Source organism: Gopherus flavomarginatus, chromosome 1 (assembly GCF_025201925.1).
Source record: "Gopherus flavomarginatus isolate rGopFla2 chromosome 1, rGopFla2.mat.asm, whole genome shotgun sequence".
Classification (NCBI taxonomy): domain Eukaryota; kingdom Metazoa; phylum Chordata; order Testudines; family Testudinidae; genus Gopherus; species Gopherus flavomarginatus.
In genome coordinates, this window is record NC_066617.1 from 191,688,076 (window position 1) to 191,715,901 (window position 27,826).

Sequence of the window (27,826 nt, forward strand, 5' to 3'; positions counted from 1 at the left end):
GTATTGCTCTGTGGGAGGAATAAATTACTTCACCCCTTTTCATGGAGCAGCTTACTCCCCACTAAGTACCAAGGTAGATACTGTGACCCGTGAGTAGGAGAGGTGGATCCAGGGCTCCTGATACCCTCTATCCATTCCTTTCCATGTTTTCACTGCAGAGTGGGTCAGATGAGTAGCTCCTGCTCTCCCCCTTTCAGCCAGAAAGAGTCACAGTCATGAGGGCTGTAAAGGGGAATTGGGTTGGGGAGTGGACCTGGGGCTTATGACTTCTTACTCCCTTGCATGGTTGAATAAGAGCTGTGACTATTCAGCCCATCGCATGTAATCGAGTGTATATTTTAGCTGCAGTGTAAGTATAATGAGATATGAATCTTATAAGGAAAACTACAGTATGCACCTTCTGGACATCATTTTCATAAAATATTGGGGGCTTAGTCTTATATTCCTAATATATTCACATCTCCTTTAAAATTGATTAGCAGTCTTTCTACACAAGGAATTCAGAATTGAATAATGTGGGCGTATAGCTAGATATAGTGAGATGGGACAACGTCTTTCAATACAGTACGCACTAATGAGAGACTTTTTTTCCTTGTAGGTATAATTCCAAATTTAATTTATGTTGTTATACCAACCATACCACTGCTGTTGTTGATATTAGTGGCTTTTGGTACTTGCTGTTTCCAGATGCTACACAAAAGGTAAATACTTTTAATACACTGGAATGAAATTGTCTTATAATGATGAATTCAGGTTTTCATTAGCAAGCACTTCATACATAAAGAATGCTTACATCTCTCCCTTGCTTCCTTCTCAGTTGTGCTGTATGCATCTTCTTGTCCCTGAAAATCCAAACGATTTACTTATATCTGACAACTGAAAATTCATGTTCATGGGTTTTTGCCAATGAAAAGGCTCTAGCCTAATGTAGATCCACAGATCCATTAAAACACACTATAAGGAATTTTTCCAGTTCCAAGGAAGACAGTTTTTTCTGTCTCTACTGTTGCAATTTTCCTTTACTTCCTGCAGCCTGATCATAGTCTGTATTGGAACTGGTCTCTTGGGAATGACATTGGGAGGCTTCACTGACATGGAGCATGCAGAAGGAGCACCCCGCTCCCCCAACTTTCTGCACAAAGGGTGAATTCTTCCCTGGCTGAATGGGCATAAGTTGTTAGGAAAAAAACTTAAAGGGGTAGCAGCCTGATAAGTCTTCATTCGTTAGCCATCCAGAAAGAGCAAGAAAGATGCCACCAGAGCAGAAGAACTTCACAAAAACAATCATGTTCATGGGCAGCGTAATTACCTGGATTCCAGCACCCAGCACTGAAATCACAGCAGCTAACATTTAAGAATGCATCTGTTTTGACAATAGTAGTTAGCACTTTTGTAGCATATTGATTGGTGGTGGCGCCTCTCTCCTCCCAAGCACGTACATATGACCGTGATGCCAATACTTCATTCATGGCACTCCTCTGCCCCTGAATGTCAGCTTTGGTGGGAAGGCAGGATTACTAACAACTCTGAGGACCCAGGGAATAGCCGATGGAAGAGTTTCTATAGTAAAATGGGGCGATATTCCATGTGGGCTTTCTTTTAGCTTTTTTAACATTTGGAATGTTTAATTTTCTCTTTTTTTGGTGGGTTTCAGTTTTAATTCTTCCTTGTGAAACAGAAATTTCTGAAACTTTAAAAAAAATATTGCCCCAAATGGGAAACAATCTCCTGATATTCATATAAACTATCACTGTGGTATTCCCTGGCATCACACAGTTATTTAGTAATCCTATCCCTCCAGATGCATGAGACCTACATTAGAACATGTAAGGTATCCTAATGACGTGCACTTCCATATAAAGAAGTGGAAGATTTGTATTTCCCAACCTCAGCAATAGTAACACGTCAGGCAAATCCATACCTACATACAACCACTATGATTCCAGCGCTGACCAACAGGATCTTGGTAGATTACATTGAAGATTGTGATGAAAGGTGCTCATTCATAACATTGTAAGGATTAGGAGATATATCTCACCTTGCATAACAGTGGGATTGGCCTTCCAGGTAAGTATCATGGCAGGTTTACATTCATGATTTTTTTTTTTTTTTTTTTTAGCAGCTCATTCCACACTCTCCGCTACCATGCAAAGGGTTTTAAAGACTGAGTTCACATCTTGCCTTTCTTTCCAGATAGACCATGCAAGAATGTGAGTGTGTGATGCATAACCCATTGATGTCAATGGAAAGACTTGTTGACTTCAATGGGTTTTGGATCAGGCCCCTGAAACTGTAATAATTCATCCAAGAAAAGGATTTTGCACTTTCCAAGAGCTAGAAAGAGCAGAGCACAAGAAGTTGGGAACTCCAGTGCTTTCTGTGAGGAGTTCTACTCTGAAAGGAAGTTCCCAATTTACAAATGAGTCTCTTCTTCTCCCTCTTTCTTTTGTAGGCTTTCATAGGAAGATGACCTTTCCTCTGAAAGGTTATCTTGGTGTGGAGCCATAATCCATGCCTTCCGGGACTTGCTTAGCTTGGAAGAACATGGACAGTTTTGACTGGTTTAGGTTCTTATAGGGTAGCAGTAAAGGGAAACAGAGCATCTCTCCTGTAATTAGTAGCAACAATCACTCATTCATGCTTAGATGCTCTCCCTTTCCTTTCTTCCAGGGAAGCAAGGAGAAACTGCTTCACAGACCCATCTCCATTATCATCTGAATGCCTTGCAGAAAATTTATATTCCAACCTGGTATATGTTTCAGTTTCTATGATTGTATTTCACAGTCAAAGCAACAATTTTAGACAATATCCTCAAACTATTTATTGCTCCTTAATTAACATTATTCCTGGAAATTGTGTGCAGAGTCAGATCCTCCACTGCTGGCAATAGCCACAGCTTCATTGAACTCATTGGAGATATGCAGCAACTGAAGTTCTCATCCATTATATTTAGACATGTTGTATTGGAAAGTGCATATTTTAATTGTTTTTTTGCTGAGATGACTTTCCATTCAGGGTACCTCAGACATAAATGAACAAAATGGGTTGGATTCACTAGTGTAAAACTGGAGTAAAGTTTGGAAGCATACAGCCCAGCTCCAAAGCCCACTGAAGTAAATGGGAATCTTTTCAATTACTCCAATTACCCCCCACCCCTTTGGAAAAAATAAAAAACTGAAATATGTCTGGGAGCCAAAGCATTTTGATTTTGAACTGCTGCCATGGTATCACATGGGCACTGTAGTTTGCTCCCATTCTCCTGTAAAATCTGAGCTTCCTGATCTGATATAATCTCCCAGGATGCACTATTTTCCCCTCTAGGTGAGGGGAAGTGATGCATCATGTCAGTAGCATGGTTGAGGTGCATCCTGGAAGTCGTTGGCCATAATTTATTATGGAAGATGAAGTCTGGCTGGGGATCACAAACCACAGAAGAGAATGGGAATGTGAGGTGCTGTGGTGGCATTTCAGAATTGACTTTTACAGACTTCCATTTTTTGATGAAAAAAAATGTTTTTCAGTGGAAAGTAAACACTTTTTATTACGCAATACCCCAATTTTCCATGAAAAAACAATGTTGATGGAAAATTCTTTGACCAGCCATAATTAGGACTTTTCTACCAGTTCATCACTAAGAGTCTTCTCCAATGCCCATTGATTTCAGTAGAAAATAGATCAAGTCCTAAAGGAAATATTTTTTCCTACTTGTTCATGTTGAGGAAAACCTTGCCACTGGGACTTCTCTCAGCATAAGATATTGCTTAACATAAGGAAGGGTGGCTGTCATAAACAGATAGTTAAGGTTTAATAGAACAGGAGTACTTCATACCTCTTTTGCCTGTAAAGAGTTAACAAGTTCAGTGAGCCTGGCTGTCACCTGACCAGAGGACCAATCAGGGGACAGGATACTTTCAAATCTTGAGGGAGGGAAGTTTTTGTGTGTGCTGTTAGATTTTGGTTGTTGTTCTCTCTGGGTTCTGAGAGTGACCAGACATGCAACCAGGTTTCTCTCCAGTCTCTCTGATACAGGCTCTTATATGTCCAGAATAGTGAGTACTAGGTAGATAAGGCAAGTTAGGCTTATGTTTGTTTTCTTTATTTGCAAATGTGTATTTGGCTGGGAGGAGTTCAAATTTGTATTTTGCTGAAAGGATTTTAATTTGTACTTGTATACTTAGGCTGGGAGGGTATTCCCAGTGTCTATAGCTGAAAGACCCTGTAACATATTCCATCTTAAATTTACAAAGGTAATTTTTACTGTTTTTCTTTCTTTAATTAAAAGCTTTTCTTATTTAAGAACTGGATTGTTTTTTTATTCTGGTGAGACCCCAGGGACTGGGTCTGGATCCACCAGGGACTTGGTGGGGAGAAAGGAGGGAAGGGGAAGAGAGAGGCTAATTTTCTCTCTGTGTTAGGATTACTTTCTGTCTCAGGGAGAGTCTGGGAGGGGGAGAGAGAAGGAGGGGGGAAGGTGAATTTTCCTCTCTCTTTGAAGATTTAAGGAGTTTGAATCACAGTAATCTTCCAGAGTAACCCAGGGAGGGGAAGTCTGGAAGAGGCAATGGTGAGTGAAAGGGTTTACTTTCCTTGTGTTAAGATCCAGAGAGACTGGATCTTGGGGGTCCCCGGGCAAGGTTTTGGAGGGGACTGGAGTGTACCAGGCACTGGAATTCCTGGTTGGTGGCAGCGCTACAAGTACTAAGCTGGCAATTGAGCTTAGAGGAATTCATGCTGGTATCCCATCTTTTGGACGCTAAGGTTCAGAGTGGGGAATTATACCATGACAGTGGCAAAATCTGAACCTAAACAATGTGGTACAACATGGACAATCTAAGTCTACAGGGAGACAAAATAATTTACTCTCCTTTCAAACATAATTTAGTGGCTTCTTTGCCTTTACTGATCACTGTTGTGATGCATTTTGGCAGAGCTTGTGTATAACTTTATTGTAGGAGGGGAAAGTACATTAAATCAATAACAGAGACAACTCTGAATTAATGGATGGATGCAAGTCTGACATACCCTGACCAAGCTGCATCCTAAATCTGAGCCACAGAGGGATCAAATGAATTGAAATTATTTTATATTTTTATTTTTCAGTAAAGGAAGAACAAAAACCAGCCCAAACCAGTCCACATTATGGATTTCAAAGAACCCCAGGAAGGACAGTACCATGGAGGTATAACAATTTAATGACTGAAAACAAAGCAAAAATAATATTTTACAGTCAGGCGCTATTATAATGTCATCTCAGCACATTAGCTTGGAATGGCTTGAGATTGCAATGGTTCAGCAAGATGAACTTAAGCTCCCCCTTGAGGCAACTATTCAGATCAGTTTTGTATGTAACATTTGATTATTAATTAAATGAAACATGTCATGCTAAATAAAGAAAGAGGATGTGTCTATTTTGCTAAGGGCAGTAACTCATTTACAACTGAGCAGTGGAATGGACAATGCATTTGAAGTTTATAGGGGGAAATATCTACAATATGTGTTAGTTTTAAAATTGTTTGTAGTAATCATAATATTTTTATTTCTTGTAGTCCCTCATACATTCTACTTTAGTTGATGTACTGTAAATTGTATGGACATAAATTTACAGTGTAATAAAATAATTTATCTTTGCATAAATATTTGATAAAAATGGATTGCTCAGTTATTTATTTGCACATTTTCAAGATTGCTCTTGATTCTTTAGGCACAGATTTTATTTTTATCCTGTAGCTCATGCTCATTAGCAGAGACAGTTTTCAATGCTGTGATATTGATCTGCAGTGGCAAAAGTCAAGTATTCAGGAAAATCACTTGACGCTGCATCATGAGTGCACTTTGCAAGCGGATGGCCATATCTTTTTGATACATTTCTCCAGAGTGGACATAAATCAGTCTACCAATCATAAGATATGATTTAAATGCAGCCTTTAATAGCTATACTGAAACTATATTCATTTTTATTTCCTTTAAAAAGACAAAAATTATAACTATCACTGTTGTAAGAAGTCTGAGATGTCAGTGAATCTTTTATATTAAAATTATGCTTAAAATGAAAGTCAAAATATTATAAAAAACAGGAGCGAATAGATTTTGCTAGTAATAATGCATTTTAGAATCACAAGAAAACACATATTTTAAGTAACATTGATATATTAAAATCGATATTACTAGAAAATTGCTTTCCCCTGATATGCCATGGTGATACTCTGATGGTGTTTAGTATCTTTAAATTCTGTACTTTTAGGCATTTTTAATGACATTAATGTCCATTCTTTTTTATTTTGTCCTTGGTTTCACACCAATTATCTTTGTCCCTTGTAAATATGGTGTTGTCTGTTAATTAGAACCAGAATTTAGAAAAAAAAGTTGGGTCATCTGTTAAATTTTGTTTCTTAAAGCTCAGAGTAAGTTTTCCATTGACTGCTCTTATGATAAAGAAAAACAAAAAAACCCACAATAACCTCACAATACCTTGCTAGTCCATGCGTAAAGACATTCAGACACTTGACATCAGAATTAGCATTATTCTATGGGTTGTGCTTACTTCTTTTTCTTGATAACAACCCTCTTTTACAACTCAGATCACCATTTCCCTTTCTAGTGTTATTTATACATCCTCCCATCTTCTGATGGTCTTCCCCATCTGCTGGAACCTCTCTCCTGGTTTCACCTTCTCCCCATCCATTACTTGACTTTTTTCTTTAATTATTATAACAAAGAAAGCATAATCCTGCATGACTCAGAGTACATACTTCCTACTTACCTGAAGACCGTTGAACCCAGCTAATGCAGAAGAAGAGAGAGATGTCTTTCTTGAGGATGCATGTTGTAAACAATATTTAGAAAGACATCCAAGATTTTAAAGAAAGAACAACTTATTGAAGAAAATGAGGTGGTGATGTTGGGGAATGAAAATTTAATAAGTCCCATATGCTCTCACTACTTTGCATTTCTCTCTGCTTGAAATGACCACTTAAGGACACACCAATATATATTGTGATCAACACAATGTCGGTGACAGAGGAGGAGTTTCCACATGGAGGTTTGGAGAATGCAAGTACCTTTTCCCTTCAAGTTCTTTGTCCCATGGGCTAATGAGTAACTGGGAATGTTGGGCAGTTAGCAGCAGCAATCAATCTGTAAAACTGTGTTGAAAAGGCAAGGAGGAGAGGGAATTAACAGGTGACATTATGCTATGTGAAGGCCTCCAGGCCCCTATATCTCAGAAAAAGGGTCCCTTAGATGGTGGACTTAGTGGTAACAGGGATATTTTGTCCCAATAGTCACAATCACTTCACTCACATCAAAGTCTGAATTTGGTACAGAATGCACTGTATGTCTCAGGTGCTGTTTCATTAGAAAGAAGAAAAGTAGAGTTGGAATGTGGAAAAAAAGTTCCACTATTAGTTGGAAAAGCTGGAGTTTGTGACTTTGACATTAACAATTTTTTTTCCAGATCATCTTAATGATTGATTCACAACCAAAGGGGACAGCAATGCCTTGTACTTTAGCAATGATAGGAATAAATTGTTCTTTTAAGCGCATTTTTGGCAACTATTCTCTCACAGAGGTGCACGGATTTATGCTGGTAATGTCTGTTGGTGCTAAAGTTCTGAATTTTCTATTGCTGGGAGAAGAGACTCCTTGCCATTACATTCTTTCATATCATGGTTACAGCAATCCATGGTTTTGGAATCCCAAAAATAGATTACGGCCATGTGCTTGGTTTGAGAGTGCCTTTGAAAAGGATTGTGAAACTTCAACCGGCATGGAAATCTGTGGGTCCACTATTGGGTGAGGTGAGCTGTTATAATGCTACTGCTATGCACTGATTATCTATTTGCTTCTTGGTGCAATTCATAGTATTGGTTATGATCTTTCACAATCATTTTGTCCTGGTTGGGGGATAGGGGTAGGATCTACTTGGTCACTCTTGTTGGATCACCTTGTACAGCAAGACACCCCAGAGTGGGCCACAGGGCCTTTTCACTGGAGAGCCCACGCCTCTCACACCTCCCTTTTGTGATCTGCTAGAATCAAACCAGAATGGCAGCACTTTAGACTGGCATAAATGATGACATGAGGCGGGGGCAACAGAGAATCAGGTTGATTGTCTGGCAAGATTCCAGGCACAATATAAAGCCAGATTGAGTAAGGCCTGGCATTACTTCATGTTAATAGCAAGAAGTGTAGGAAAGAGGGATAAAGTCTACAAGACTCTTATTCTGAAGATTTCATTGCCCTTGTTCATAGCTGTATTCAATGATGGAAGGAGCCTAGGCAATGGGCATCATTACATGGGTCTATATAAATAATTACAATTATTTTTGGACTTTAATGTAACACCATGGAATTAATTAGATTTTAATTGTTCTATAGCAGGCACTAAGCAAATGGAACATGCAATATTGTACTAGAATGATTACATCATTAAATACAAACATACATAAATTGTGAGCACACAGTTATTTATGTTTACATTTAGAGAAAGTTTTATTTGGAGAACCCAAGAAATTAAAGCAATCAGACTATTTCATATTTTACACAATTGAAGTCCTCTAGTGGGTGATTCACCCTAATTGTTAAAACAAAACAATCCATAACAAAACAATTCAAAACAAAACAATTCAAAATTCTTTTAAAGTCCTTTGTACTGATGACTGAAAGTAAACATGTAATACACCAAGCAGCAACTAGAGTGGCATGTTTATTTTCCTTGCAAAATTGGCTGAGGATGCTTATTGTTAGATGCTTTTAAGATCATTATAGTTTATAACAGAAGAGTTTGGTTTTTATGTGCACAAGCGTCTATCTATAATTAGATAGTTTAGCAGTAATTTCCAGGATTTTTGCCAGAAATAATAATAATAAAAAGATACTGTGTTCATTCCTGGTGTAACTTCATTATTTCCAAAACAGTGACACCAGGGAAAAAAATTGGCCCCGGGTCAGTTTATCCATTATAAAGCAGCCAGATTGATTTGCACGCCATCTCCAGGTATAAAATTTATTTCAGAAATGTTTGTAATAGAAACAAAGGAGCTCTCATGATCTCATAAACAGTTAGGGTACAGCCCTATTTTGATGTAGGGGGATTATTAAACAAAATTCCCTATGCATTGAAATGGGAAGGAATGTTGGGAAGGAAAGCATAAAAACCCTGAAAAACTGTTTACATGTTTGGCCTGGGATTAATAATTTATATAGCTGTTACTCAATAAAGAGCATATCCTTTGCAAATCACAGATCTTACTCCTTCTAAATCATTGTGCAGGGTTCCATAATGTACTGGGCATCAGCATTTTTTTAAAAGTTATGTCTGTAAGATGGATAAATAGTAAAACCACATCTCATATAGCTGTCAATGTAAAGTGGTAAGAACCAGTGGCAAAAGAGACAGCTGCTGTTTTGAAATATTGCTTTCTGACATGACAGAGTTTCTTAATATTTAATGTTTTCCTCCCAAAAGTTTGTTTTTGTCTAAATCTCACTTTGAATGACAGGATTTTATTCGGTTTCTCTCACCAATAGTTCTGAATGCTATGTGGTGTATTATAATCTTGCTTAATATTTGTCTTTACAGTCTATTTTTATTTTTTTGTTTGTTTTTTAAGTCAAGCTAACGTATGAATTGTTTTATCCAGTCCACAAATTGGGTGACTCGAACATACACTCCAGGACGCTGGGGCAATGCACATTGATAGCCAAAGGATGTCACACCTGCCAAAAGCCACCTATTATTATCTTGACTCATCAGGGACCCTCCAGAATCTCCCTGCAATATTGAAATTCAAGAGTTAAAAAATGAACTGCTCTCTATCTTAAAGTAATTTTGGATCTTCAAGCTGCTTTGTCTGTGTGTATCTCAGTTTTGGTGCATATATTCCCGATGTGCCCAGAAGAAGATCCACATGGAGAAATATTCAAAAGAGAACACTGTTTACTGATTTTTTTTTAACATAAGGTGTGATCTTAAGCTCTTAGACACCTGTCAGTCATGAACTGTATCAATCATGAAGCCCAGTAGAACCCTTTGCATTAATTGTTTTACTTATCAACTTTAAGTTGTATCCTCTTACCTTGCACAAATCCTGATTAAATAGGCTTTGCACAGGGGACTTCTGAAAAATGTCTGGGGGAAATAAAACCTCTCTCTCAAAGCCTGCAGAGCAGCTGCAGAAGCTCTCTCACTCTGTCAGCAACCTACAGGCTATCTGTGCTTGCTGTATCCTTCCTAATTCATGGTTCTTTGGTCATTGATTACAGCACTGATCTCTTGCATTCTATATAATATTAAGGCCTAGCTCTTCCCTCTTTAGTGGGGAATAAGGGGAAGCAAATAAAAAGCAAAACAGGTAGGGAAAGCCTCACAAACTTAAGGAGTTTAGAGTGGAGCCAATGCAGTATGATCTCCTTTTTTCTGAGAGTCTGCTGTAACTCCCTAAAGGCAACTTCATTTGGTCTAGTCTTGAAGTTATGGGGCACAAGTCAGAAGCAGCATAGGGTAGATCCAGTGAGACCCACATTATGTAGCATGCTCTCATTAGAATGTGATGAAAACAGTCAGCAAAGACACAGGGTTCATGCTGCTAGAAGCAGAACTAAGTAACATTCAGTGCTGTCTGCCTCCCCATAGAGAGGAAGTGCATTGTAGGCTGAGCTGGGGTGGACAATGGCTCCTTAGGAAGCTATGCTGCTAGAGGGCAGGAAGATCATAAGAGAGCAACAGCATTATCTTGTCACAGAGAAGGGCAGACCCTCCAAGTTGTTGGATTTTCCATTTCTTGAGGATCCATGGAATCTAAATGTTTGAAAGTAATGCCCCCTTACTGTTCTCCATCCATCTATCAGAAGTATTTCTTAGGCTTATGTCAGCTTGGTGTTTAAGCCTGGCACCTCACATTTCCACCCACAAACATCTCTTCCTTTTGAAGAGATTGCAGACCAGAAACTGTGTGAAGTTCAATATGTGGCACTTCCAACACCCCATATTGCCCTCTAGTGGTTTTTTTATGTCAGAAAAGTCCCTTTTGGCCTTAAAGTCTATGAGGTGCAAAATAGCTTGTAATCTTTAAAGCATGTATCTTGTTACAGTGTGAAATATGTAAGGCTCTGAGTAGAAATTATATTCTGACAGTGAGTGGCTAGTTTTTAATGATCAGAGGACCAGCCAGTGAGCTGTTCATTAATTAGAAGGAATATAATATTAGCAATGCAAATGGGTTGTTTTTACTTACCTGACAGGAGTCGACTCCTCCTTCATCATAGCCTGCACACATCATATTCTCTGTAATATTATATTCTGGCAGCATTTGTTGGCATTTCTCATTTGTTATAAGAGGGACTCCTGCTTCTTGCAATATGTTTGCAGTGGAACCTTATCAAAATACAGAGTATATACAACCAAACTGATCAAAATGCATAGCATAAACAACAGCCATTATTCTTAGTGATTCAAATATTTCACTCTCATTACATAGCACTATCGAGGGCCTGGGTTGCCATGTCATTACTTCAGTTTATACTCTACTAAAATGTAGCTAGGAACTTATGAGGCCCTGGCTCACTATCATTAATGGATTTTATCCTCTGCGAGGTAGAATATATAAACTCTATTTTATAGATGGGGAACTGAGGCAGAGGGTATATTATGAGAGTTGCCCAAGATCACAAAGAGAAATAAGTCTGAGCTAGGATTTCAATACAGGTCTCCTGAATCCAATCCAGTGTGCTGTGCACGAGGCCCATCCTTCCTCCTCAGTCATTGGAGTTATTCTTGAGTAAACATTAGTGAATGAAATCCTGAGCTTTTATAATAGGGATCACAACTAAATTTTGTTTTTCAAATAACTTAATGAAGGCCATTAAAGTCAGGGCCACCCAGGGGAGGGGGGCAAGAGAGGCAATTTTCCCCAGGCCCCGGGCCCAGCAGGGACCGCCACGAGAATATAGTATTTTATAGTATTGCAACTTTTTTTATGGAAGGGGCCTCCGAAATTGCTTTGCCCCAGGTCCCCTGAGTCCTCTGAGCAACCCTGATTAAAATAAATGAATATTATTATGCATGGATCTAAGGACTAATTAAAAACATGGCTTCGACTATCCAGATTCTTTGAGTATATTGTATGATTTTCAGTTGGTCATTTTAACCCCTTACACTAATGTATGTTATTAATTATTAACCAAAGTTTTACAGTGCAATTGTACTCTGAAAGCAGCTCAGCAAAAATGACAGAGTTGTTCCGTGTTTATTGCTCTGTGACACCAGATCAATATGCTTGATTTACAAAATGAAAATGTAAATTCTCAGCCCTGGAAATTCAGCCTAGACTCTAACAGTCAAGCTGCATTCTTTCCTCTGTATGCATCTTTACCAGTAATAATAATATCCTATGAGCTACATTCTGCCATCAGATTCCCCTGTGCAACCTCCTTTGTCTCAGGACAGAATTTGGCTCCGTCTGCTATAACAATCTCTGAAAAGTAGAAATCTGCTTTGTTGTGACGCAGAATATAAATACATTTCAGGATGTGTTCATTTTTAAATGGCAATTTTTATTTTGGAGAGGTTTATGTAAGGAACATAAAAATTGGTTGCTGGCTGAAATGTTGGCAAAAAAAATCTCAGGCAGGAGCAGTTGTTCACTACATTTTAAAATAATCATTTGGGACATTTAAAAATGTTTGCCACTGAAAACATGTACACTAGAATTCTCAGTCATTGATGTGGTTGGATACATTAGGGCATGGCAGCATGTATGTGTCATGACCCACAAGTCATAAACGTGGGTTTCCAGGGTTTATAGGAACAGCTATACTCCAACCCTTCACCTGGCAGCCTGCTAAGGCTTGCTTAGCTGGGATCCAAAAAGCTCAGCCCCAGTTTGAAGCTCTGCCCTTTCAGTACTTTTGGTGGAGTCTCGGAGCAGCTGATTTAGCTTGCTGGTCCAGCAGCAGGCACAGGAAGCTATCCAAACAACTGGGCTCCACCCTGTTCTGGACTGTGTGCCATCCTGCTCCTGTTCCTCTGGCTTGATTTCCTGGCATATGATTCATGGTTCTGACCTCCAGTTTGTCTTTTGACCCTAACTTCTCTCTTGTGACTCTGGCTCTGACTACCAGGTCTGGCTACCTACAACCTAGCCATGACAATATGAGATCTTTGTTAAGAACAGGCAAACGACCCCAGAAATGTTAACACTAGGCCTGAATTTCAGCCTTTTGTCTAAAATAAGCCTAAATATATTTTTAAATTTTTTTAAAAGTTTAGATAAACAGCCTTCCCTCGCTGAAGTCTCTCAACAGCTGACATCCCCTTTTCTTTCTCTCACTTCTGACGAGCTTGTGGTATGGCATATGAACTGCATGGTGCTCATCAAAACTGAATAATCAGATTTGATGAAAATGGCCTCCCTCTAGAGGTGTGGAACCAACTTCTTGCACCCAAATGCTCCTGAAGGCTGGAATGGTCAAAATCTGGATCTGAATTTTATTTCTCTCTGCATCCTATGTTGCAAGATGAAATGGAGTGAAAGGCAGGATTTCAGCCTTACGTGTGCAGAAACAAGGACATGATGGGCATTTTTTTCCTTATGAAGAGTACTCCATTATAGTGAATGGCAAAGAAACAGTCACGGTACTGTATATGACCTTTTTTAGAGACTTTTAATGTTACAGAAGGTGGCTGAATGAAGAGAGCACTAGACTAGGACTCAGGAACCTTAGTTCTGGCTGTGGCTTTGCCACTCACCTGCTGGGTGATATTGGGCAAGTCACCTCACCACTCCGTGACTCAGTTTCCTCACTTGCAAAATAATTATAATACTTTTGTAAATCACTTTGACAAATACTGATGAAATTCTATTTAAGAGGCAGGTATTACTATTACATACAAATCCAGCCCGTATAGGCAGCTCACATTGACTTCTATTGTGTGCACACAATCAGAAACACGATAATGGAAATCAAACTGGAAATAACACATACTTTGTTAACAGGGAGGGAAATTAGCCATTGGAACAACTTCCCAAGCGATACGGTAGATTTCCTATTACTTCAAGACTTTAACATGTAAAGTAAAAAATACATCTCTGACATCCAACAAAGAGTTTTCCTCATTATTTTTTGTGGTATTTTTAAAAGTGTGGTGACTCACCTTGATTTGTAGTTCTTCCCCAGCCAGCAATAGAGCAATTCATTCCTGGCAAAAACTGTTGACTTGCTTCTGGTAAGCAAATAGGCTGTATGTAATCTGTGAAAGAGAAATAATTATTTTCAACTTGTTTCTAGTATTCTGGTGTTTATGTCATGTCAGTTACCAAAATGCACATTGATCCAAACCCTCTTTTCCTTGCTCAGGCAAAATTCCTAACAAGCACAGGACTGAGTCTGCTATGATTGGTTTTCCCAAGATTATATCTAATTTATAAGGACAAGTCCAAGTATCGCATTAACTCGTCATTACTGAGTAAAGTCAGGTTGACTAGTCCACTTGGAGCTAGCTCAAATTCATTCATACAGAGTAAATAAACGTGTAAGAGAAGATCAACAATCTTACCTGTATAATTCACTTTGAACTGAAGATGCATCATAGCAATGTCACTATCTTTTGTGCGCTTGTTATAATGAGGATTTATGACAATTTGATCGATCTTTTCAATTACTGTTTGAGGATATGTCAGATTCAAAGTGGTATGCAAGCCCAGCACTGCTTTCCACTGAGATGGTATTAAATTCCTCCTAGAGATTGCAAGGAATATTCACAATTATTTATGATCAAATGAAGGACTTGAACAATTTGCCATGTATAATTTGCATTAATCTTTAATTCCCTCAAGAATGAATATGTATATATATATATATACACACATACACTTTGTATATTTTTTCAGATTAAGTAGAGTAGCATATTCTCATTTGAAACTGCTTACCATTTTCTGACAGCGCTAGAATTATTAGTTAATTTTTAGTATTAAGCCAAAAATACATTTATACAGAATTGCTTGGACAATAGTGCAGTTATGGAAGAAACATTAATTATTATGACCCTTTAAACCGCTGAAATTAAAAATTCCCATGCAATTAATAATCATCCCTCAGATAGAAAATTATGAGCACGAAATACTTTGAGGATGGTAGACTGAGGGTATGTCTAAACTGCAATAGGGAGGTGTGATTGCAGCACATATAGACATACCCAAACTAGCTTTAATTTAGCTAGCTCGAAGATAGCTCAAGTTACAATAGCAGTGAAATCACTGTAGCAGGGGCAGTGGCTTCTGGAGTATGTACTCAGGATTTGGGGTGGACAAGACTAGCCCATGCTGCCTCTAGTTCATGGCTACTGTTACTCAAGCTAGCTAGATCAAAGTTAGCTCGGATATGTCTAGACATGCTGCAATCACACCTCCTGATTGCAGAGTAGACATACCGTTAGAAATCTTGTTTTTAATTTTGTTTACCCACAGCTGAAAAAAAGATCTAGAAAATCAAGAGTTAAGACTTGAACATAATAGAAAAAGTATTTAAATGAAAAAAAAATATGACAAGTTTGTTCCTCTACAATCTGTATTGATTGCTGAGCTGTATAGGATGTACTTTAGTTAGAGACCTGCTTTATAGTTGAAGTTGTTTTGAATCATCAGATGTCTACTGAATTAATTGATTTACAAACAATATAAATACTTATGAGCCTGGTTGAAGCTGAACACCCAAATTTCTATCAGTTCTCTATAGCGACTGAAATGCAACAAACATTGGTGTATGTAAAATAAACAGGTTTCAGAGTTGTAACCATGTTAGTCTGTATCAGCAAAAACAATGAAGAGTCCTTGTGGCACCTTAGAGACTAACAAATTTATTTGAGCATAAGCTTTCGTGGGCTAAAAACCACTTCATCAGATGCATGGAGTGAAAAATACAGTAGGCGGATATATATACACAGTACATGAAAACATGCAAGTTGCTTTACTAAGTGGAGGGGAGGGTCGATGCTAACAAGATAATTCAATTAAAGTGGAAGTGGGTTATTCTCAACAGTAGAATACCAAGGGAGGAAAAACCACTTTTGTACTGGTAATGAGGCCAATGTAATCAGGGTGGCCCATTTCAAACAGTTGACAAGAAGATGTGAGTAACAATAGGTGGAAATTAGCATGGGGAAATTAGTTTTTTGTAGTGACCCATCCACTCCCAGTCTTTAATTACTAATTATTAATAACTCCCAGTCCCAAAAGAATAAATTGACTCAAATCAGACGTTAAGAATTATAACTTTCATAAACCAGTTGGAAAACACTTCCATCTCCCTGGACACTCAATAACAGACTTAAAAGTGGCAATTCTTCAACAAAAATACTTCAAAACAGACTCCAATGAGAAAGTGCAGAACTGGAATTAATTTGCAAACTGGACACCATCAAATTAGACCTGAATAAAGACTGGGAGTGGATGGGTCACTACAAAAACTAATTTCTACCTATTGTTACTCACATCTTCTTGTCAACTGTTTGAAATGGGCCACCCTGATTATGTTGGCCTCATTACCAGTACAAAAGTGGTTTTTCCTCCCTTGGTATTCTACTGTTGAGAATAGCCCACTCTCACTTTAACTGAATTATCTCGTTAGCACTGACCCTCACCCCCACTCAGTAAAGCAACTCCCATCTTTTCATGTAATGTGTATATATAGTCGCCTACTGTATTTTCCACTCCATGCATCTGATGAAGTGGGTTTTAGCCCATGAAAGCTTATGCCCAATTACATTTGTTAGTCTCTAAGGTGCCACAAGTACTCCTAGTTGTTTTTGTAAAAAAACAGTTACTAATGAATACGGATTATCTCTGAATGTGGTGAAAATGAACTTCACGATTAACAAAAACAAGATGCAAGCAAACACCTCGATTAATGCTCAAGATGTAGAGGTAGTAAATGATTTCTGTTATCTGGGGTCATACATATCCAACCAAGGAGGTTGTTTTGAAGAAATATAGGAATGGTTTGCTCCGCAATGACCCCCTAAGAAAAATTTGGAAAAAAAATCTTAAAAATGTACAAAGTTTCAACTGGTGAAAAACTTAATTTTCTCAATAGCAACCTACGGATGTGAATTGTGGGATGTTAAGGCTGCTGACAAGAAGAAAACTGAAGCCCTTGAAATGTGGTGCTGGCAAAGACTTTTGCATATCTACTGGATAGAAATGATGACGAATGTTTATGTTAGGAGCATTGCTGGAGAGAAGCAAACTCTGTTGTCAGAAATCAACAAGCACAAACTCATGTACTTTTGTCACATCAGGCGCAGAGATGGAAATAACTTTGAGATAGTTATTACAGAAGGAATGGTGGCAAGTCATTGTAATAGAGTATGATCATTGAGGAGATGAATAGATGGTGTATAGCAGATTGCTGGGAAGTCATCTGCTAAGTGTTCATAGGTAGCAATGAATAGAGAAGGCTTTAGTAAATTCTGCCACGTCACCAATATTCAAACATAAATAAATGGATTTTACTCTCTTACAATAGTGATAGTTCTTCCATAATTTTTTAAACACTATGTTTTCCTATTCTTGGTCCCCTCTACAGCACTTTAATTGTAGACATAATGGTAACATATTGTAGGAAATATTTTAAAATATACCTCATCTCCTCATATTCTGGGTAGTTCACCATAGAGACTACTTGAGGTGATTAAAACATATATTCAGACAAAATGAGATTTATTCCAATTGTGTAGAGTAGTGTAAATCTTGATCAGTCTCTCATAGTGTACAGCAGAGAGTCATAATTACACAGGCAACACTAAATTTACCTTTATGAGATATGATGTCATTCTTTACTCTCACACCATTGGGAAAACTTTGAGTGAGTAATGAAGACACCAAATTAATTACAGGTAAAGTGCAAATGCTTGATGAGGTATCATATATTTAATGTATACAACCTTCCATTTCAAAAAAGTGTCTCTTGATTTAAATGACTCCTTACTGAAGTCATTGAAATGGGGGCTGCTAAGAACTCTGTGAGCTGGACTCCATCTCTTATTAGGTGAATTAATAATTCAGTACATAATAATTAAATGATGAGCTGGATTATTAACTGTACCTATCACTAATTTCAGGGTTTTCCCCTAGTCTGGTGCAGACTTCAGCAGTAATGTCATTTTTATAAAACTGGGTCCCTGCGGTACGTGAGTTTCCACCACAACATTATACATCGGGGGATGGGAGAGAGAGAAAGAGAGATTTAGTGTTTGGAAAATCTTACAGAACTGTCTCAAGCCCCCTAAATTAATTTTTCCCTCATACTTTCTATTGACTCTGGCTATTCTCCATTTGAACAGTTTTGTTATTGGGTATGATTTTCAAGTACCTAATCTAAATAATTTATCTGATGGGCCTTTGGACCACTAAAGAATTATTTTTCAACTTTGAAAATAATTAATTTGACAAAACAACATAACTCTAGCACGAAAAAGTCATTTTACTGAGGCAAAAATAACAGAATATTATTAAAAGCATAATTGTAAGCCTTGATTCTGCAGTCAGATCCATCAGAACATAACAATATAGGATTGGAACATACCTCTTGGGTCAATGAGTTCAGTCCCCTGCTATTGAAGGCAACCATATCTATTCCCTTTCATAGGATCCATAAGAGAAGATCCCTGTGAATATGTGGTTCCCATTGAATTCAATGGGAATCTATGGGTCTGTCCACACTACAATAAAAAACCTGCAGTACCAAGTTGCAGAGCCCATGTCATCAGGGCTCAGGCTGAGAGTCTAAAAAATTCAGTGCAGGCTTTCAGCCTTGGGCTGGAGCATGGGATCTGAAGTCTTCTCCCCTTGGGAGGTCTCAGTCTGCGCTACAGCCCAAGGCTGAATACCTACACTGAAATTTTATAGCCCTGCAGCCTGAGCTCTGTGAGCCTAAGTGAGCAGACCAGAGCCAGCCATGGCCACGCCACAGGTCTTTTATCGCAGTGTAGACATACCCTATGTGGCTAACAGTGTTGCCCCATGCATATCCGATTGACAGATCAAGGCCATTCTGTAACCCAGCTTTATGAACAAACATCTTCCCATCAGGGTACATGTACATTTTGGGAGGTTCATCATGGTCTATGTATTAACTTAAGGAGAAAGTAAACATTACCCATATACACAGTGCGCTGCTGAGACCAGCCATTCATCACTGATGAGGGAAGCTCCACATGTAGGTCTTTCATTAAAAAATAGCGAGACTACCCAAGGCCAAGCTCCTTCTTTGGCATCACTTCCACCTACAATCCTTGCACCGATCTCATAAGTTATTAGTCGTTTTCCACAAGCTAGAATTAGAAAGGGGAGGGGAAGTCTGAAATTAATTTATGCCGTATTTCAAGATGTGCCCAAGATACAAAATTCCAGTCTGGTACTGGATCTGATCTTTCCTAAAGTTTGGGGATGGAGGTGTGGTGTGGATATCTTCTTTTTGTTTGCACCCATTGTATGTTTAAGTCTGAAAACAACTGAAGATTGTAAATGTTCCTGCTTCATTGTTTATATGAAAGTACAGTTTATATTTCACTGCAAAAATCTTTCAAACAATAGACATGAAGTTTATGGAGCCAACAATTTGATTTTTAAAGTGGAAGTTTCTTATGAAATATTTACTTACGTTTATTGTTGCATTGCAGATGAATCACCAGATTACCGAGACACTGTTTGCTGGAATGAAAGCACAGTTGTTAAAAATACAGGTGTCTGCAGGCCAGGTGACATTACATAAGCATGTTTAAGTGCAGTTTAGCATCATTACAAAACTCCTTCTGTACATCAAGTTTCCTTATTCTAAAGGAAAACCACAGTGTTCATGTGCAGTAATTTGGCTGTAGTACCCAATGCTTAAATGTAAGTTTCAATTATAATATACAATATGGATATTGCATATATATAGTCTCCTTTGTTGGACATTTGATTAAAACCAGCATATTATAGAACTAAAAATAGCCCAATCTTTAGGGGAGAATTGTCACTTGCTAAAATTCTGAATCCAATACAAACTGAATTCAATATGGATTTTTTGCTGCCTTCTTGGGTGTATTCAGGAACTTGCCACTAGATATCAGTGTAACCAAAGAATTTATATATATATATATATATATATATATATATATATATATATATATATATATATATATATATATATATATATATATATATAAATTTATATATATAAAAGTTTGATATCAGTGTGGCTTTAATGGAGATAACACTGCACTGTAGAATATATATATAGACACACATAAAGGCTTAGGAATTATTTAGAAGAGACATAAAGCCAGAAGCCTGAAGAGCACAAGGCCACAGATCAAAATTACTCAAGCATTTCTGACACCCAGAGGTTTTAAGATTATCTTCATAGCTTGTAATGAATCAGAGCACTGGGGACAGTGCCTGTGCCACCAATTAAATCTGATATATACAAAAATATACCAGGAAAGAATATCAACAGAGAACTAGTTTAATACATAGTTTGTTTTTTTAAATGTATACAGAGTAATATAGCATGATTATAGAAGTGTAGCTATCAATATTTCCCTATTATACAATAATATACACTCTCATATTGTAATCCAGCATCACTGTATAGTTTTCACATTGCAAACATCTATTTTCAGTCTTACATATAACTCCAAGGATGTAGTTTAAACCAACAAAGCCAAATTCTTCAGTCTTTACTCAAACTCCCATTGAAAATGCATAAGCCCATGCAAAGCAGCTGTGCATTGGGCCATCTGGCAGGGAGGATGAATAAGCTGGTACAGAAAGGGGTAGGGCAGGGAACACACCTGCTTCCAGCAGGATTGCACAGTAACTGGGAACTTTTGCAAATGAGCTCCATCTCCACCAAACTGCCTTGTATGGATTCCATGGAGCTGCAGAGGGTACAGGAACTAATGCTGCCCACTCCTTATGCAGGTTCAGTGGGAGGTGGGATAGAACGTTAGCTCATCTTGACAGGGTCCATGCCTTCTATGATGGTGATACAACATGTAGCATCTCCTACTCTTTAATCTACAACAGGGAGCTATGAGTAGGAGTGGCAACTCACTGAGGTATTTCTTATGCTGCTGACTCCCTCTGATTGCCATGATCAGAGGGACTTCAAACTGGTGGGCCTCCACCTTTATTTCATGTTGGAGTTGTCAGTCTGGAGATTGTTTCTGGGCTGTTCATCCCTATTTGTCATTCCTATGGCCGCCAGTTGGGTAGCTGAGGAGGATCAATTCCCCTTAGAGCTGGATGAAAATTTTCAGTTGAATAGTTTATTAGCCAAAACATGCAGTTTGGACCAGCCTAAAAGTATTTCTGAATTTGGAACAAATTTGCCAAATACTTTTGGCCAAAACAATGATTTGGGATTAGGAGTGATTTGCAAAATGGACAGAAAGGAAAGCGGTGCCACCACCCTTATAACTTTTACTCTAAACTTTAGTGTTTAGGGCAGTCAGCTGAATCCAGTTGTTCCCTGTACCTGCTGTGGAGAAGGGATTTGAACTTGAGTCTCCCATATTGCAGAAAAGTACCCTAACCATTAGAACAGCTTCAATAGGAGAGAGTAAAACACCCCCACAGAAGCCTACCCTATAGTCCAGAGGCTACAGTACACTCCTGCAATGATGGAGACCTGTGTTCAAATCCCTTTTCTACATCTGGCAGAGGGGAGAACTGAATGTGGGTCTCCTACATCCTGCATGAGCGCCCGAATCACTGGATAAAGGTTATAAGATAGGCAGTACTACCTCTTTTCCTTCCCCTCATGCCCACATTTGGTGAATTTAGCCATTAATTTCCTTTGTTATTTATTTTTAAAAGCATCTGGAAAGGAAACAATACATTTTATTTTGAGTCAAATGAAATGTTCTGTTCCACACAAAATGAAACTTCTCTTGACTTTTTCAATTTGCCAATTTTTTTCAGAATTTTTTATTTTGGGTTGATTCGACCCAAAGTTGTTTTTCAGTGTTTCAGAGCTGCCAATGAACCAGAAAAATCGATTATTTGCCCAGCTCTAATCCCCCTCCTCTCCCATTGAAATGTCAGGGAGGCTTGGTGCGTGCTGACTGCTTCCCCTGCGTTACCTCCAAAGTCCCACTTGTCACACTATATATAGGAGTTGGGCTGGCAGCGACTCCTGTGGTGGTGGTGGTGGATGACTTTGATGTCTGCGTCAATATTATCCTTCCCAGTTGCTCTTTGCAGAAATATTTCTTGCTGTGGAAAGTGGCAGATTAGACACTGGGACAACAGGGCCCATTTCCAGGGGCCCTGGCCAATTGGGAGCCCCTCCAAAAAATAGGTGCCCCAGTGCCCCAACCTAATCCACCTGCCTGGCACGCCTGACAGAGAGTGGGGTGGGGGCGAGGGGGCTTGTACTGCTCCTCTTGCTCTCCCGGTGCTCCATCTGGGCTGTGAGGGAAGCCCCTGCTCCCCACCAGGAGTTCCAGGTGGGGGGTTGGGTGGGACAAGCCTCCACACCACAACCCCATTTCCCTGGCAGGAGCGCTGGGGGAGACTGCTGGAGAAAGAGAATGGAGGGGGGCCTCCACTTGCTCTGACCGAGGTCCCCACAAATCCCTAATCTGTCTCTGGCTGTGGAGCCTGCCATGCCACAGAGTTGCTTAGTGCATTGCCCCACCAATGCTTCTGGCCCAATGCAAATGTTATCCTTCTGCCAGTAAATAAGTTCCCGGTGTGTCCCAGATATGAACAGTGGTTTCATTTCTGGGTCACATTTTACTATCCTCAATCAGTCAAAACTCCTGTGATCTTCAAAGGGAGTTTTGACTGAGTAAGGACTAAATGCAGTGTGGGATCTGGCCTTCATGTATTGATTATCAATTGACTTTTATTATTATTAGTTTATTTTACTAAAAGAAAAACACTCTAATCCTCCTCTCATTCTGCAACATTACAACTTCTGTGAAACTACATGAGGGTATAATGGTATCACCGTAATAAAGTGATCCTTATCAGGAGTCTAGATGATAAACAGAAAAGAAATCTCTTTTTGCAGTAGGAATGCAGTTAAGATAAATGGTCTTCTTCCTTTTCCTCTCACTCTCCTCATTCTTTAGTGTCTAACTGATAGTAATAGAAGATCCCTTTAAATCATAGGCTGCTCTTTAAGATCTCTCATGGCAATGCTCGTTTAGACGTACATTTTATTAAAAAAAGAAAAATAGATTTAATGATCCTCCATTACTCTAAGATGGTTTTTTCCCACCACCAGTGAGACTGATAAATATTTGGTATTAACAGATTAGAATTAGAACAGAAAATGTATCAGTCAGCTTCCAGCAGGGAAAAAGGAAACTCTGTAGCAAATTAAATATTCTCTATAGCTTTACTATTGTGTAATATGGCTCATAAGTGAAGCCTACAAGACTATTGATGCATCTCATCTTCAATCCAGTCTAAGCAACTGAGCAATTATATGGTGATTTTCTGTGTCAGTGCATCTATCAATATTCCAGGAAAATGTAACTGTTAATGTGATAGGACTACTAAGTTTTCTTAGCTCCTTTAAGGCACTGCTTTAACTGAAGTGTAAACTGTCTTGCTAGTCAATGGCAAGCACCTCTCCTTTTACAGGTGTGCCTAAAGCACTGCACCTTGTGAACGTAATTCATACCTTGTGAACATAATTCTTTGCAACTATTAAATTCAGGGTCTACAGTCAAGAAAAGCTCCCAATTATTCCAAACCCATAGGAATCCTTCAAAGTCACATCAGATATAATATAGGGTAAAAGAGATTAGGGGCTAGGATATGGTTCTGAACAGCTCTTCGCTTAATGAGCTGATTTCCGTGAGAAAGATATGGAGACAAAGCCAGAAGAACTATACAGGCCTCATTTTATTTTGGTTACTACCACTTGCCTTAAAACATATGCAACCAGGAAGAGAAGGTCATTTTTTTTTCTAGCCGGCTATTACATTTGTATTGCTCTCTGTTCTTGCTATAGATTGGTCCCAAACTACCAGTTTTCAGTATTTTCCTAACATTTTATATTTAATATGAGAAGCGGTGTGGGCTACAAGATAGAACACTGGACTGGGACTTAAGAGATCTGGGTTCTTCTATTCTTGCCATCAATCAGAGCGATGACATTGGCCAAGTCACCTCACTTCTCAGGACCCCTTATTTGCCATCTGTAAAATGGGGTAATGATACTTAGTGTAAAAACTTTGAGATCTATGGATACAAAATGCTATGCAAGAACAGTGCTATTTATTATTGAAATCACAGTAGCACACAGATGCCCTAACCAAGATTGTAAAATACAAACACATAGAGAAAGTCTCTGACCCAAAAACTTACAATACACAACACATGGCAGGGGAAACAGAGACATGAAATTACTTGCCCAAGGTCACACAGAAAGTGAGTGGCAGAGGTGGAATAGAATGTAGGTCTCCTGGCTCCCAGTGCAGTGCCTTATATACTAGACCACACTGGTTCTCAACTAAAGTAAAGTAGAACAAGGCATTTATTACTATATTTATTTTTATTTACCACTGTCATCAATTTGATCCTTAATATGAGAAAGATCCATTGATGCCTACCTTGGTGTAAGTATTAGGCTTTGGTTAGCTGCTTTGGTGATTTTTACAAATGGCCCATTTCCAGTGGATAACATCGCTGATGATGTATTCATATTTCTAGGAGGAAAAAAAGTGAGACATTTTTAAGATACTCATTGTGCTTCTCTGACTGGATAACAGTTTAAAAATGATTGTGTCTGGTAGTACTGGTTCCTAGAATAGTGGGTATTTATTCAAAGATTTTTGAGGTTTGAAATCTAAAGGAAAAAGAACAGAAACACACACACACACACACACACACACACACACACACACACACACACACACACACACACACACACACACACACACACACACACACACACACACACACACACACACACACACAAAAAAAAAAAAAAAACCCTCCCACAAAAACCAGGTACTACCTTCACTCTGACACACACTTCTTGAAATATTTCATTTAAGATGCCTGAATAGCATTGAAAGGTCAGGATTAATGATTTTAATGACAGTGAGTTATCAGATTTCTGTTTTTCAATGCCACCACTCAAAAGTATTGCACTACCATTTTTAACAGACAGAGAATTAAATTTTATTATGCAGTGTTCAACAATAGTCAATTGAAACTTGTGTAGCAGGGTTCTGTACTCTGGGGGGAAATAACAGTATTATATACACTGGACTTTACAGAACAAATAGAGGTAAATTCTCTATACAGAAGAGTTTAAAGTGAAAGGACTTGATGGAGCTATTTGTGAAATAAGATATTACTTAATGTGAAAATGGCTCTAAATTAAGAACGGAAGAGACAACAACCCAGAGGGACAGGAATGGATAAGAACAAGTACAATATGATTACCCAGTTACTTGGGAGGCTAATGTGTATGTCTTAGTGGTTAGAATTTTTTTTTCTAAAAAAACCTAAGTGTTTTTAAACCTTATTATAGAATAGCATACAAAAACCTAGCCAGCTTGAGAATTTCAGCTGAGCAGAAAAGCTTGAATTTATTCTCCATTGACTTACACTTTGTGTAATTATCACATCTCTGCAATGTCAGGATAATATACTGCCATTCCAATATGAGAGAATCTTACATGTACTTTGCATTGAGGTAAATGGCTACACAAGATGTAAGGCTGTGGTGAAGCAATTCTGCAGTACTTATGCATGCAGTTGGGAGAGAACTATAACTCTGGATGCAAAACTCAACTCCTCCAAAACTGATGGTAAATTCTGATCTGAACGTCTGTGTCCTGAGTCAGTTTCTTTAATGAGCTGAACCAGAACCCAGTGGGTATGATTCTCCGCTATCACATCAGTTCCATGCCAGTTGCACTTTATTGAATTTAATGGAGCCAGGCTAGTGTAAAAGTGGACTAGAGCATTGGGCCATAAACATTAACCCCCCTATGTTTGGGAGAAGGTTAACTCTGGATTCAATTCACGATGAAATCTTAGTAACATGGGTCTGTTCCTAGTTACAAGTCCGTTCAAACCAACTTGCTTAAAAAGCAATCTGGAAAGGGAATACACCCTTATTACACACCCAATTTTCAATACAGTAAAGTATCATTGTTTCATATTGTTCTAGTGTAATGACAAATTCATGTACTTGAAAAATTCCATCCTATCAGTTACTTGGCCTCACAGGCATTTGCAGGAACATAATAATGAATTATACCAAAAATACAGTCAGAATTCTGTTCTGATTTACACTCTGTGCAACCTCCCTGACATCTTCAGCTTTCTCAAGGACTGAGGAACTTCTCTAATGGCTAGTCATAGGGGAGGGATAAGCTTGTTCCAGTAGCAAAGATCTTCTGGCAGAAACCTCAACATCATCTCTGTAAGGGTTCGATTAAACTGCCCTACAAACCCATCAGTCTGTGGGTGATAAATTAATTCGTTACAGGTCACAGACCTATTGGAACAGTTGTGAGGTGAAATTGATACCTTAGTCTGACAGGACTTCCTTGGGGAGAGACACCTGGGGAAAGGTTCTAAAGAGCTCTGCAGCCACAGTTTTCACCATGACATTCTGGAGGGGGATCGCCTCCAGGAACTGGGTGGTGTAGTTGAGAATGGTCAGGATATATTGGAACCCCTTGACATTCTTCAGGAGGGGTCCTACCAGGTCAATTGTGACTCTCTTGAAGGGGGAGTCCATCACCGGCAGGGGGACAAGGGAAGCTTTCAGTACCCCTTGCAGGGCTGTGAGTTGACACTCTGGACAGAAGCCACAAAAATCCTTTACCTCCTGGTGTCAGGATCTGGGCTAAGGTCTTCTCATGCCCCAGATGTCCCATCACAGGAATGGTGCGGGCAAGCTGCAAGATGGCCCATTGGTGGCAATGGAGGATTACCAGCTGGGTCTGGATGTCCTGGGTCCAGGAGTCACGATCGACTCACTAGAGGCAGTTGCCTGTCAACTAGAAGTGGGGATACTGCATTGTCTAGGGGTGGGCGGTGTTCCATGATCTTCCCATCACCATGAGTCAACTGCTCATAGGCCTGTCCCAGGGTGAGGTCCTCCCACTAGTCACGGTTAAAGTCTGAGCCTAAACCAGGGGGTTTCCCATGAGTGAGAGACCCACAATCACTCCCTTCATCAAGAAGGTGCTGGTCGGACTTGAGGTATTGCTGGTTGCTTGGGTTGAGGTTCCTGTGTGCCCAGTCTGTCCCTTCTAGGACCTCTCCCTCAACGACACCCTGGGGTTGTTGGGACTCGAGGCTCAAGGTGCACAGGACCCCCAAGAAGCTGCTCCACTCTCGACCTAAGATGATGGGCTAGGCTACACTTGGTGCCAGGCCCACTGTCATAATCCTCATATCCCCTCTCACAGTCAAGGTGATCCAGGCCTGAGGGTAGGGCTTCATATCCCCATGATACACTGCAGCCACGACCAGCTACGGGTCTGGGGGCTTAACAAGGTCCTGACATACCAGAGTCTGTCCACAGCTAGAGCTGACGAGGGTGGAGATCCAAATTCCATCCATGTCTAACAGAGTCGTCACTTCGCCCTGGGGTCTGCTTACATGCCCAAGATTCCCTGGTCCAGACTCAGCTGAAAGTGAGGAAGGCTTCCAGGTCACCTTTGGGACCCATATTTGTCAGGCTCACAGGCACCATGGGGATAGTCGGGGTCACTGCTCCCCCAGGACTGGAGCTGCTGGTGTTGGTACCAACACGACCAACTGCTGCAAGCACTGCCATTCTTTGTGCTAGCGTTGGG

The 27,826-nt window shown here is 39.3% G+C and overlaps 2 protein-coding genes across 2 annotated transcripts in view; one reads left to right on the plus strand and one right to left on the minus strand.

Moving 5' to 3' along the window:
- The window catches only part of CHODL (chondrolectin), a 47,305-nt gene extending 41,768 nt beyond the window's left edge, over positions 1-5,537 (plus strand). Inside the window, exons 5-6 of the mRNA XM_050937103.1 lie at positions 599-701; positions 5,101-5,537. Of these exons, the coding sequence (XP_050793060.1) occupies positions 599-701; positions 5,101-5,185 (188 nt within the window). The 3' untranslated portion in view covers positions 5,186-5,537. The remainder of the gene's footprint in view (positions 1-598; positions 702-5,100) is intronic.
- Positions 5,538-9,616: 4,079 nt separating this feature from the next.
- TMPRSS15 (transmembrane serine protease 15) overlaps positions 9,617-27,826 on the minus strand; it is a 90,162-nt gene continuing 71,952 nt past the window's right edge. The window contains exons 19-25 of the mRNA XM_050937118.1: positions 24,611-24,706; positions 19,657-19,706; positions 19,153-19,327; positions 14,555-14,736; positions 14,153-14,248; positions 11,235-11,374; positions 9,617-9,772 (exon numbers count right to left, since the gene is read on the minus strand). Of these exons, the coding sequence (XP_050793075.1) occupies positions 9,617-9,772; positions 11,235-11,374; positions 14,153-14,248; positions 14,555-14,736; positions 19,153-19,327; positions 19,657-19,706; positions 24,611-24,706 (895 nt within the window). The remainder of the gene's footprint in view (positions 9,773-11,234; positions 11,375-14,152; positions 14,249-14,554; positions 14,737-19,152; positions 19,328-19,656; positions 19,707-24,610; positions 24,707-27,826) is intronic.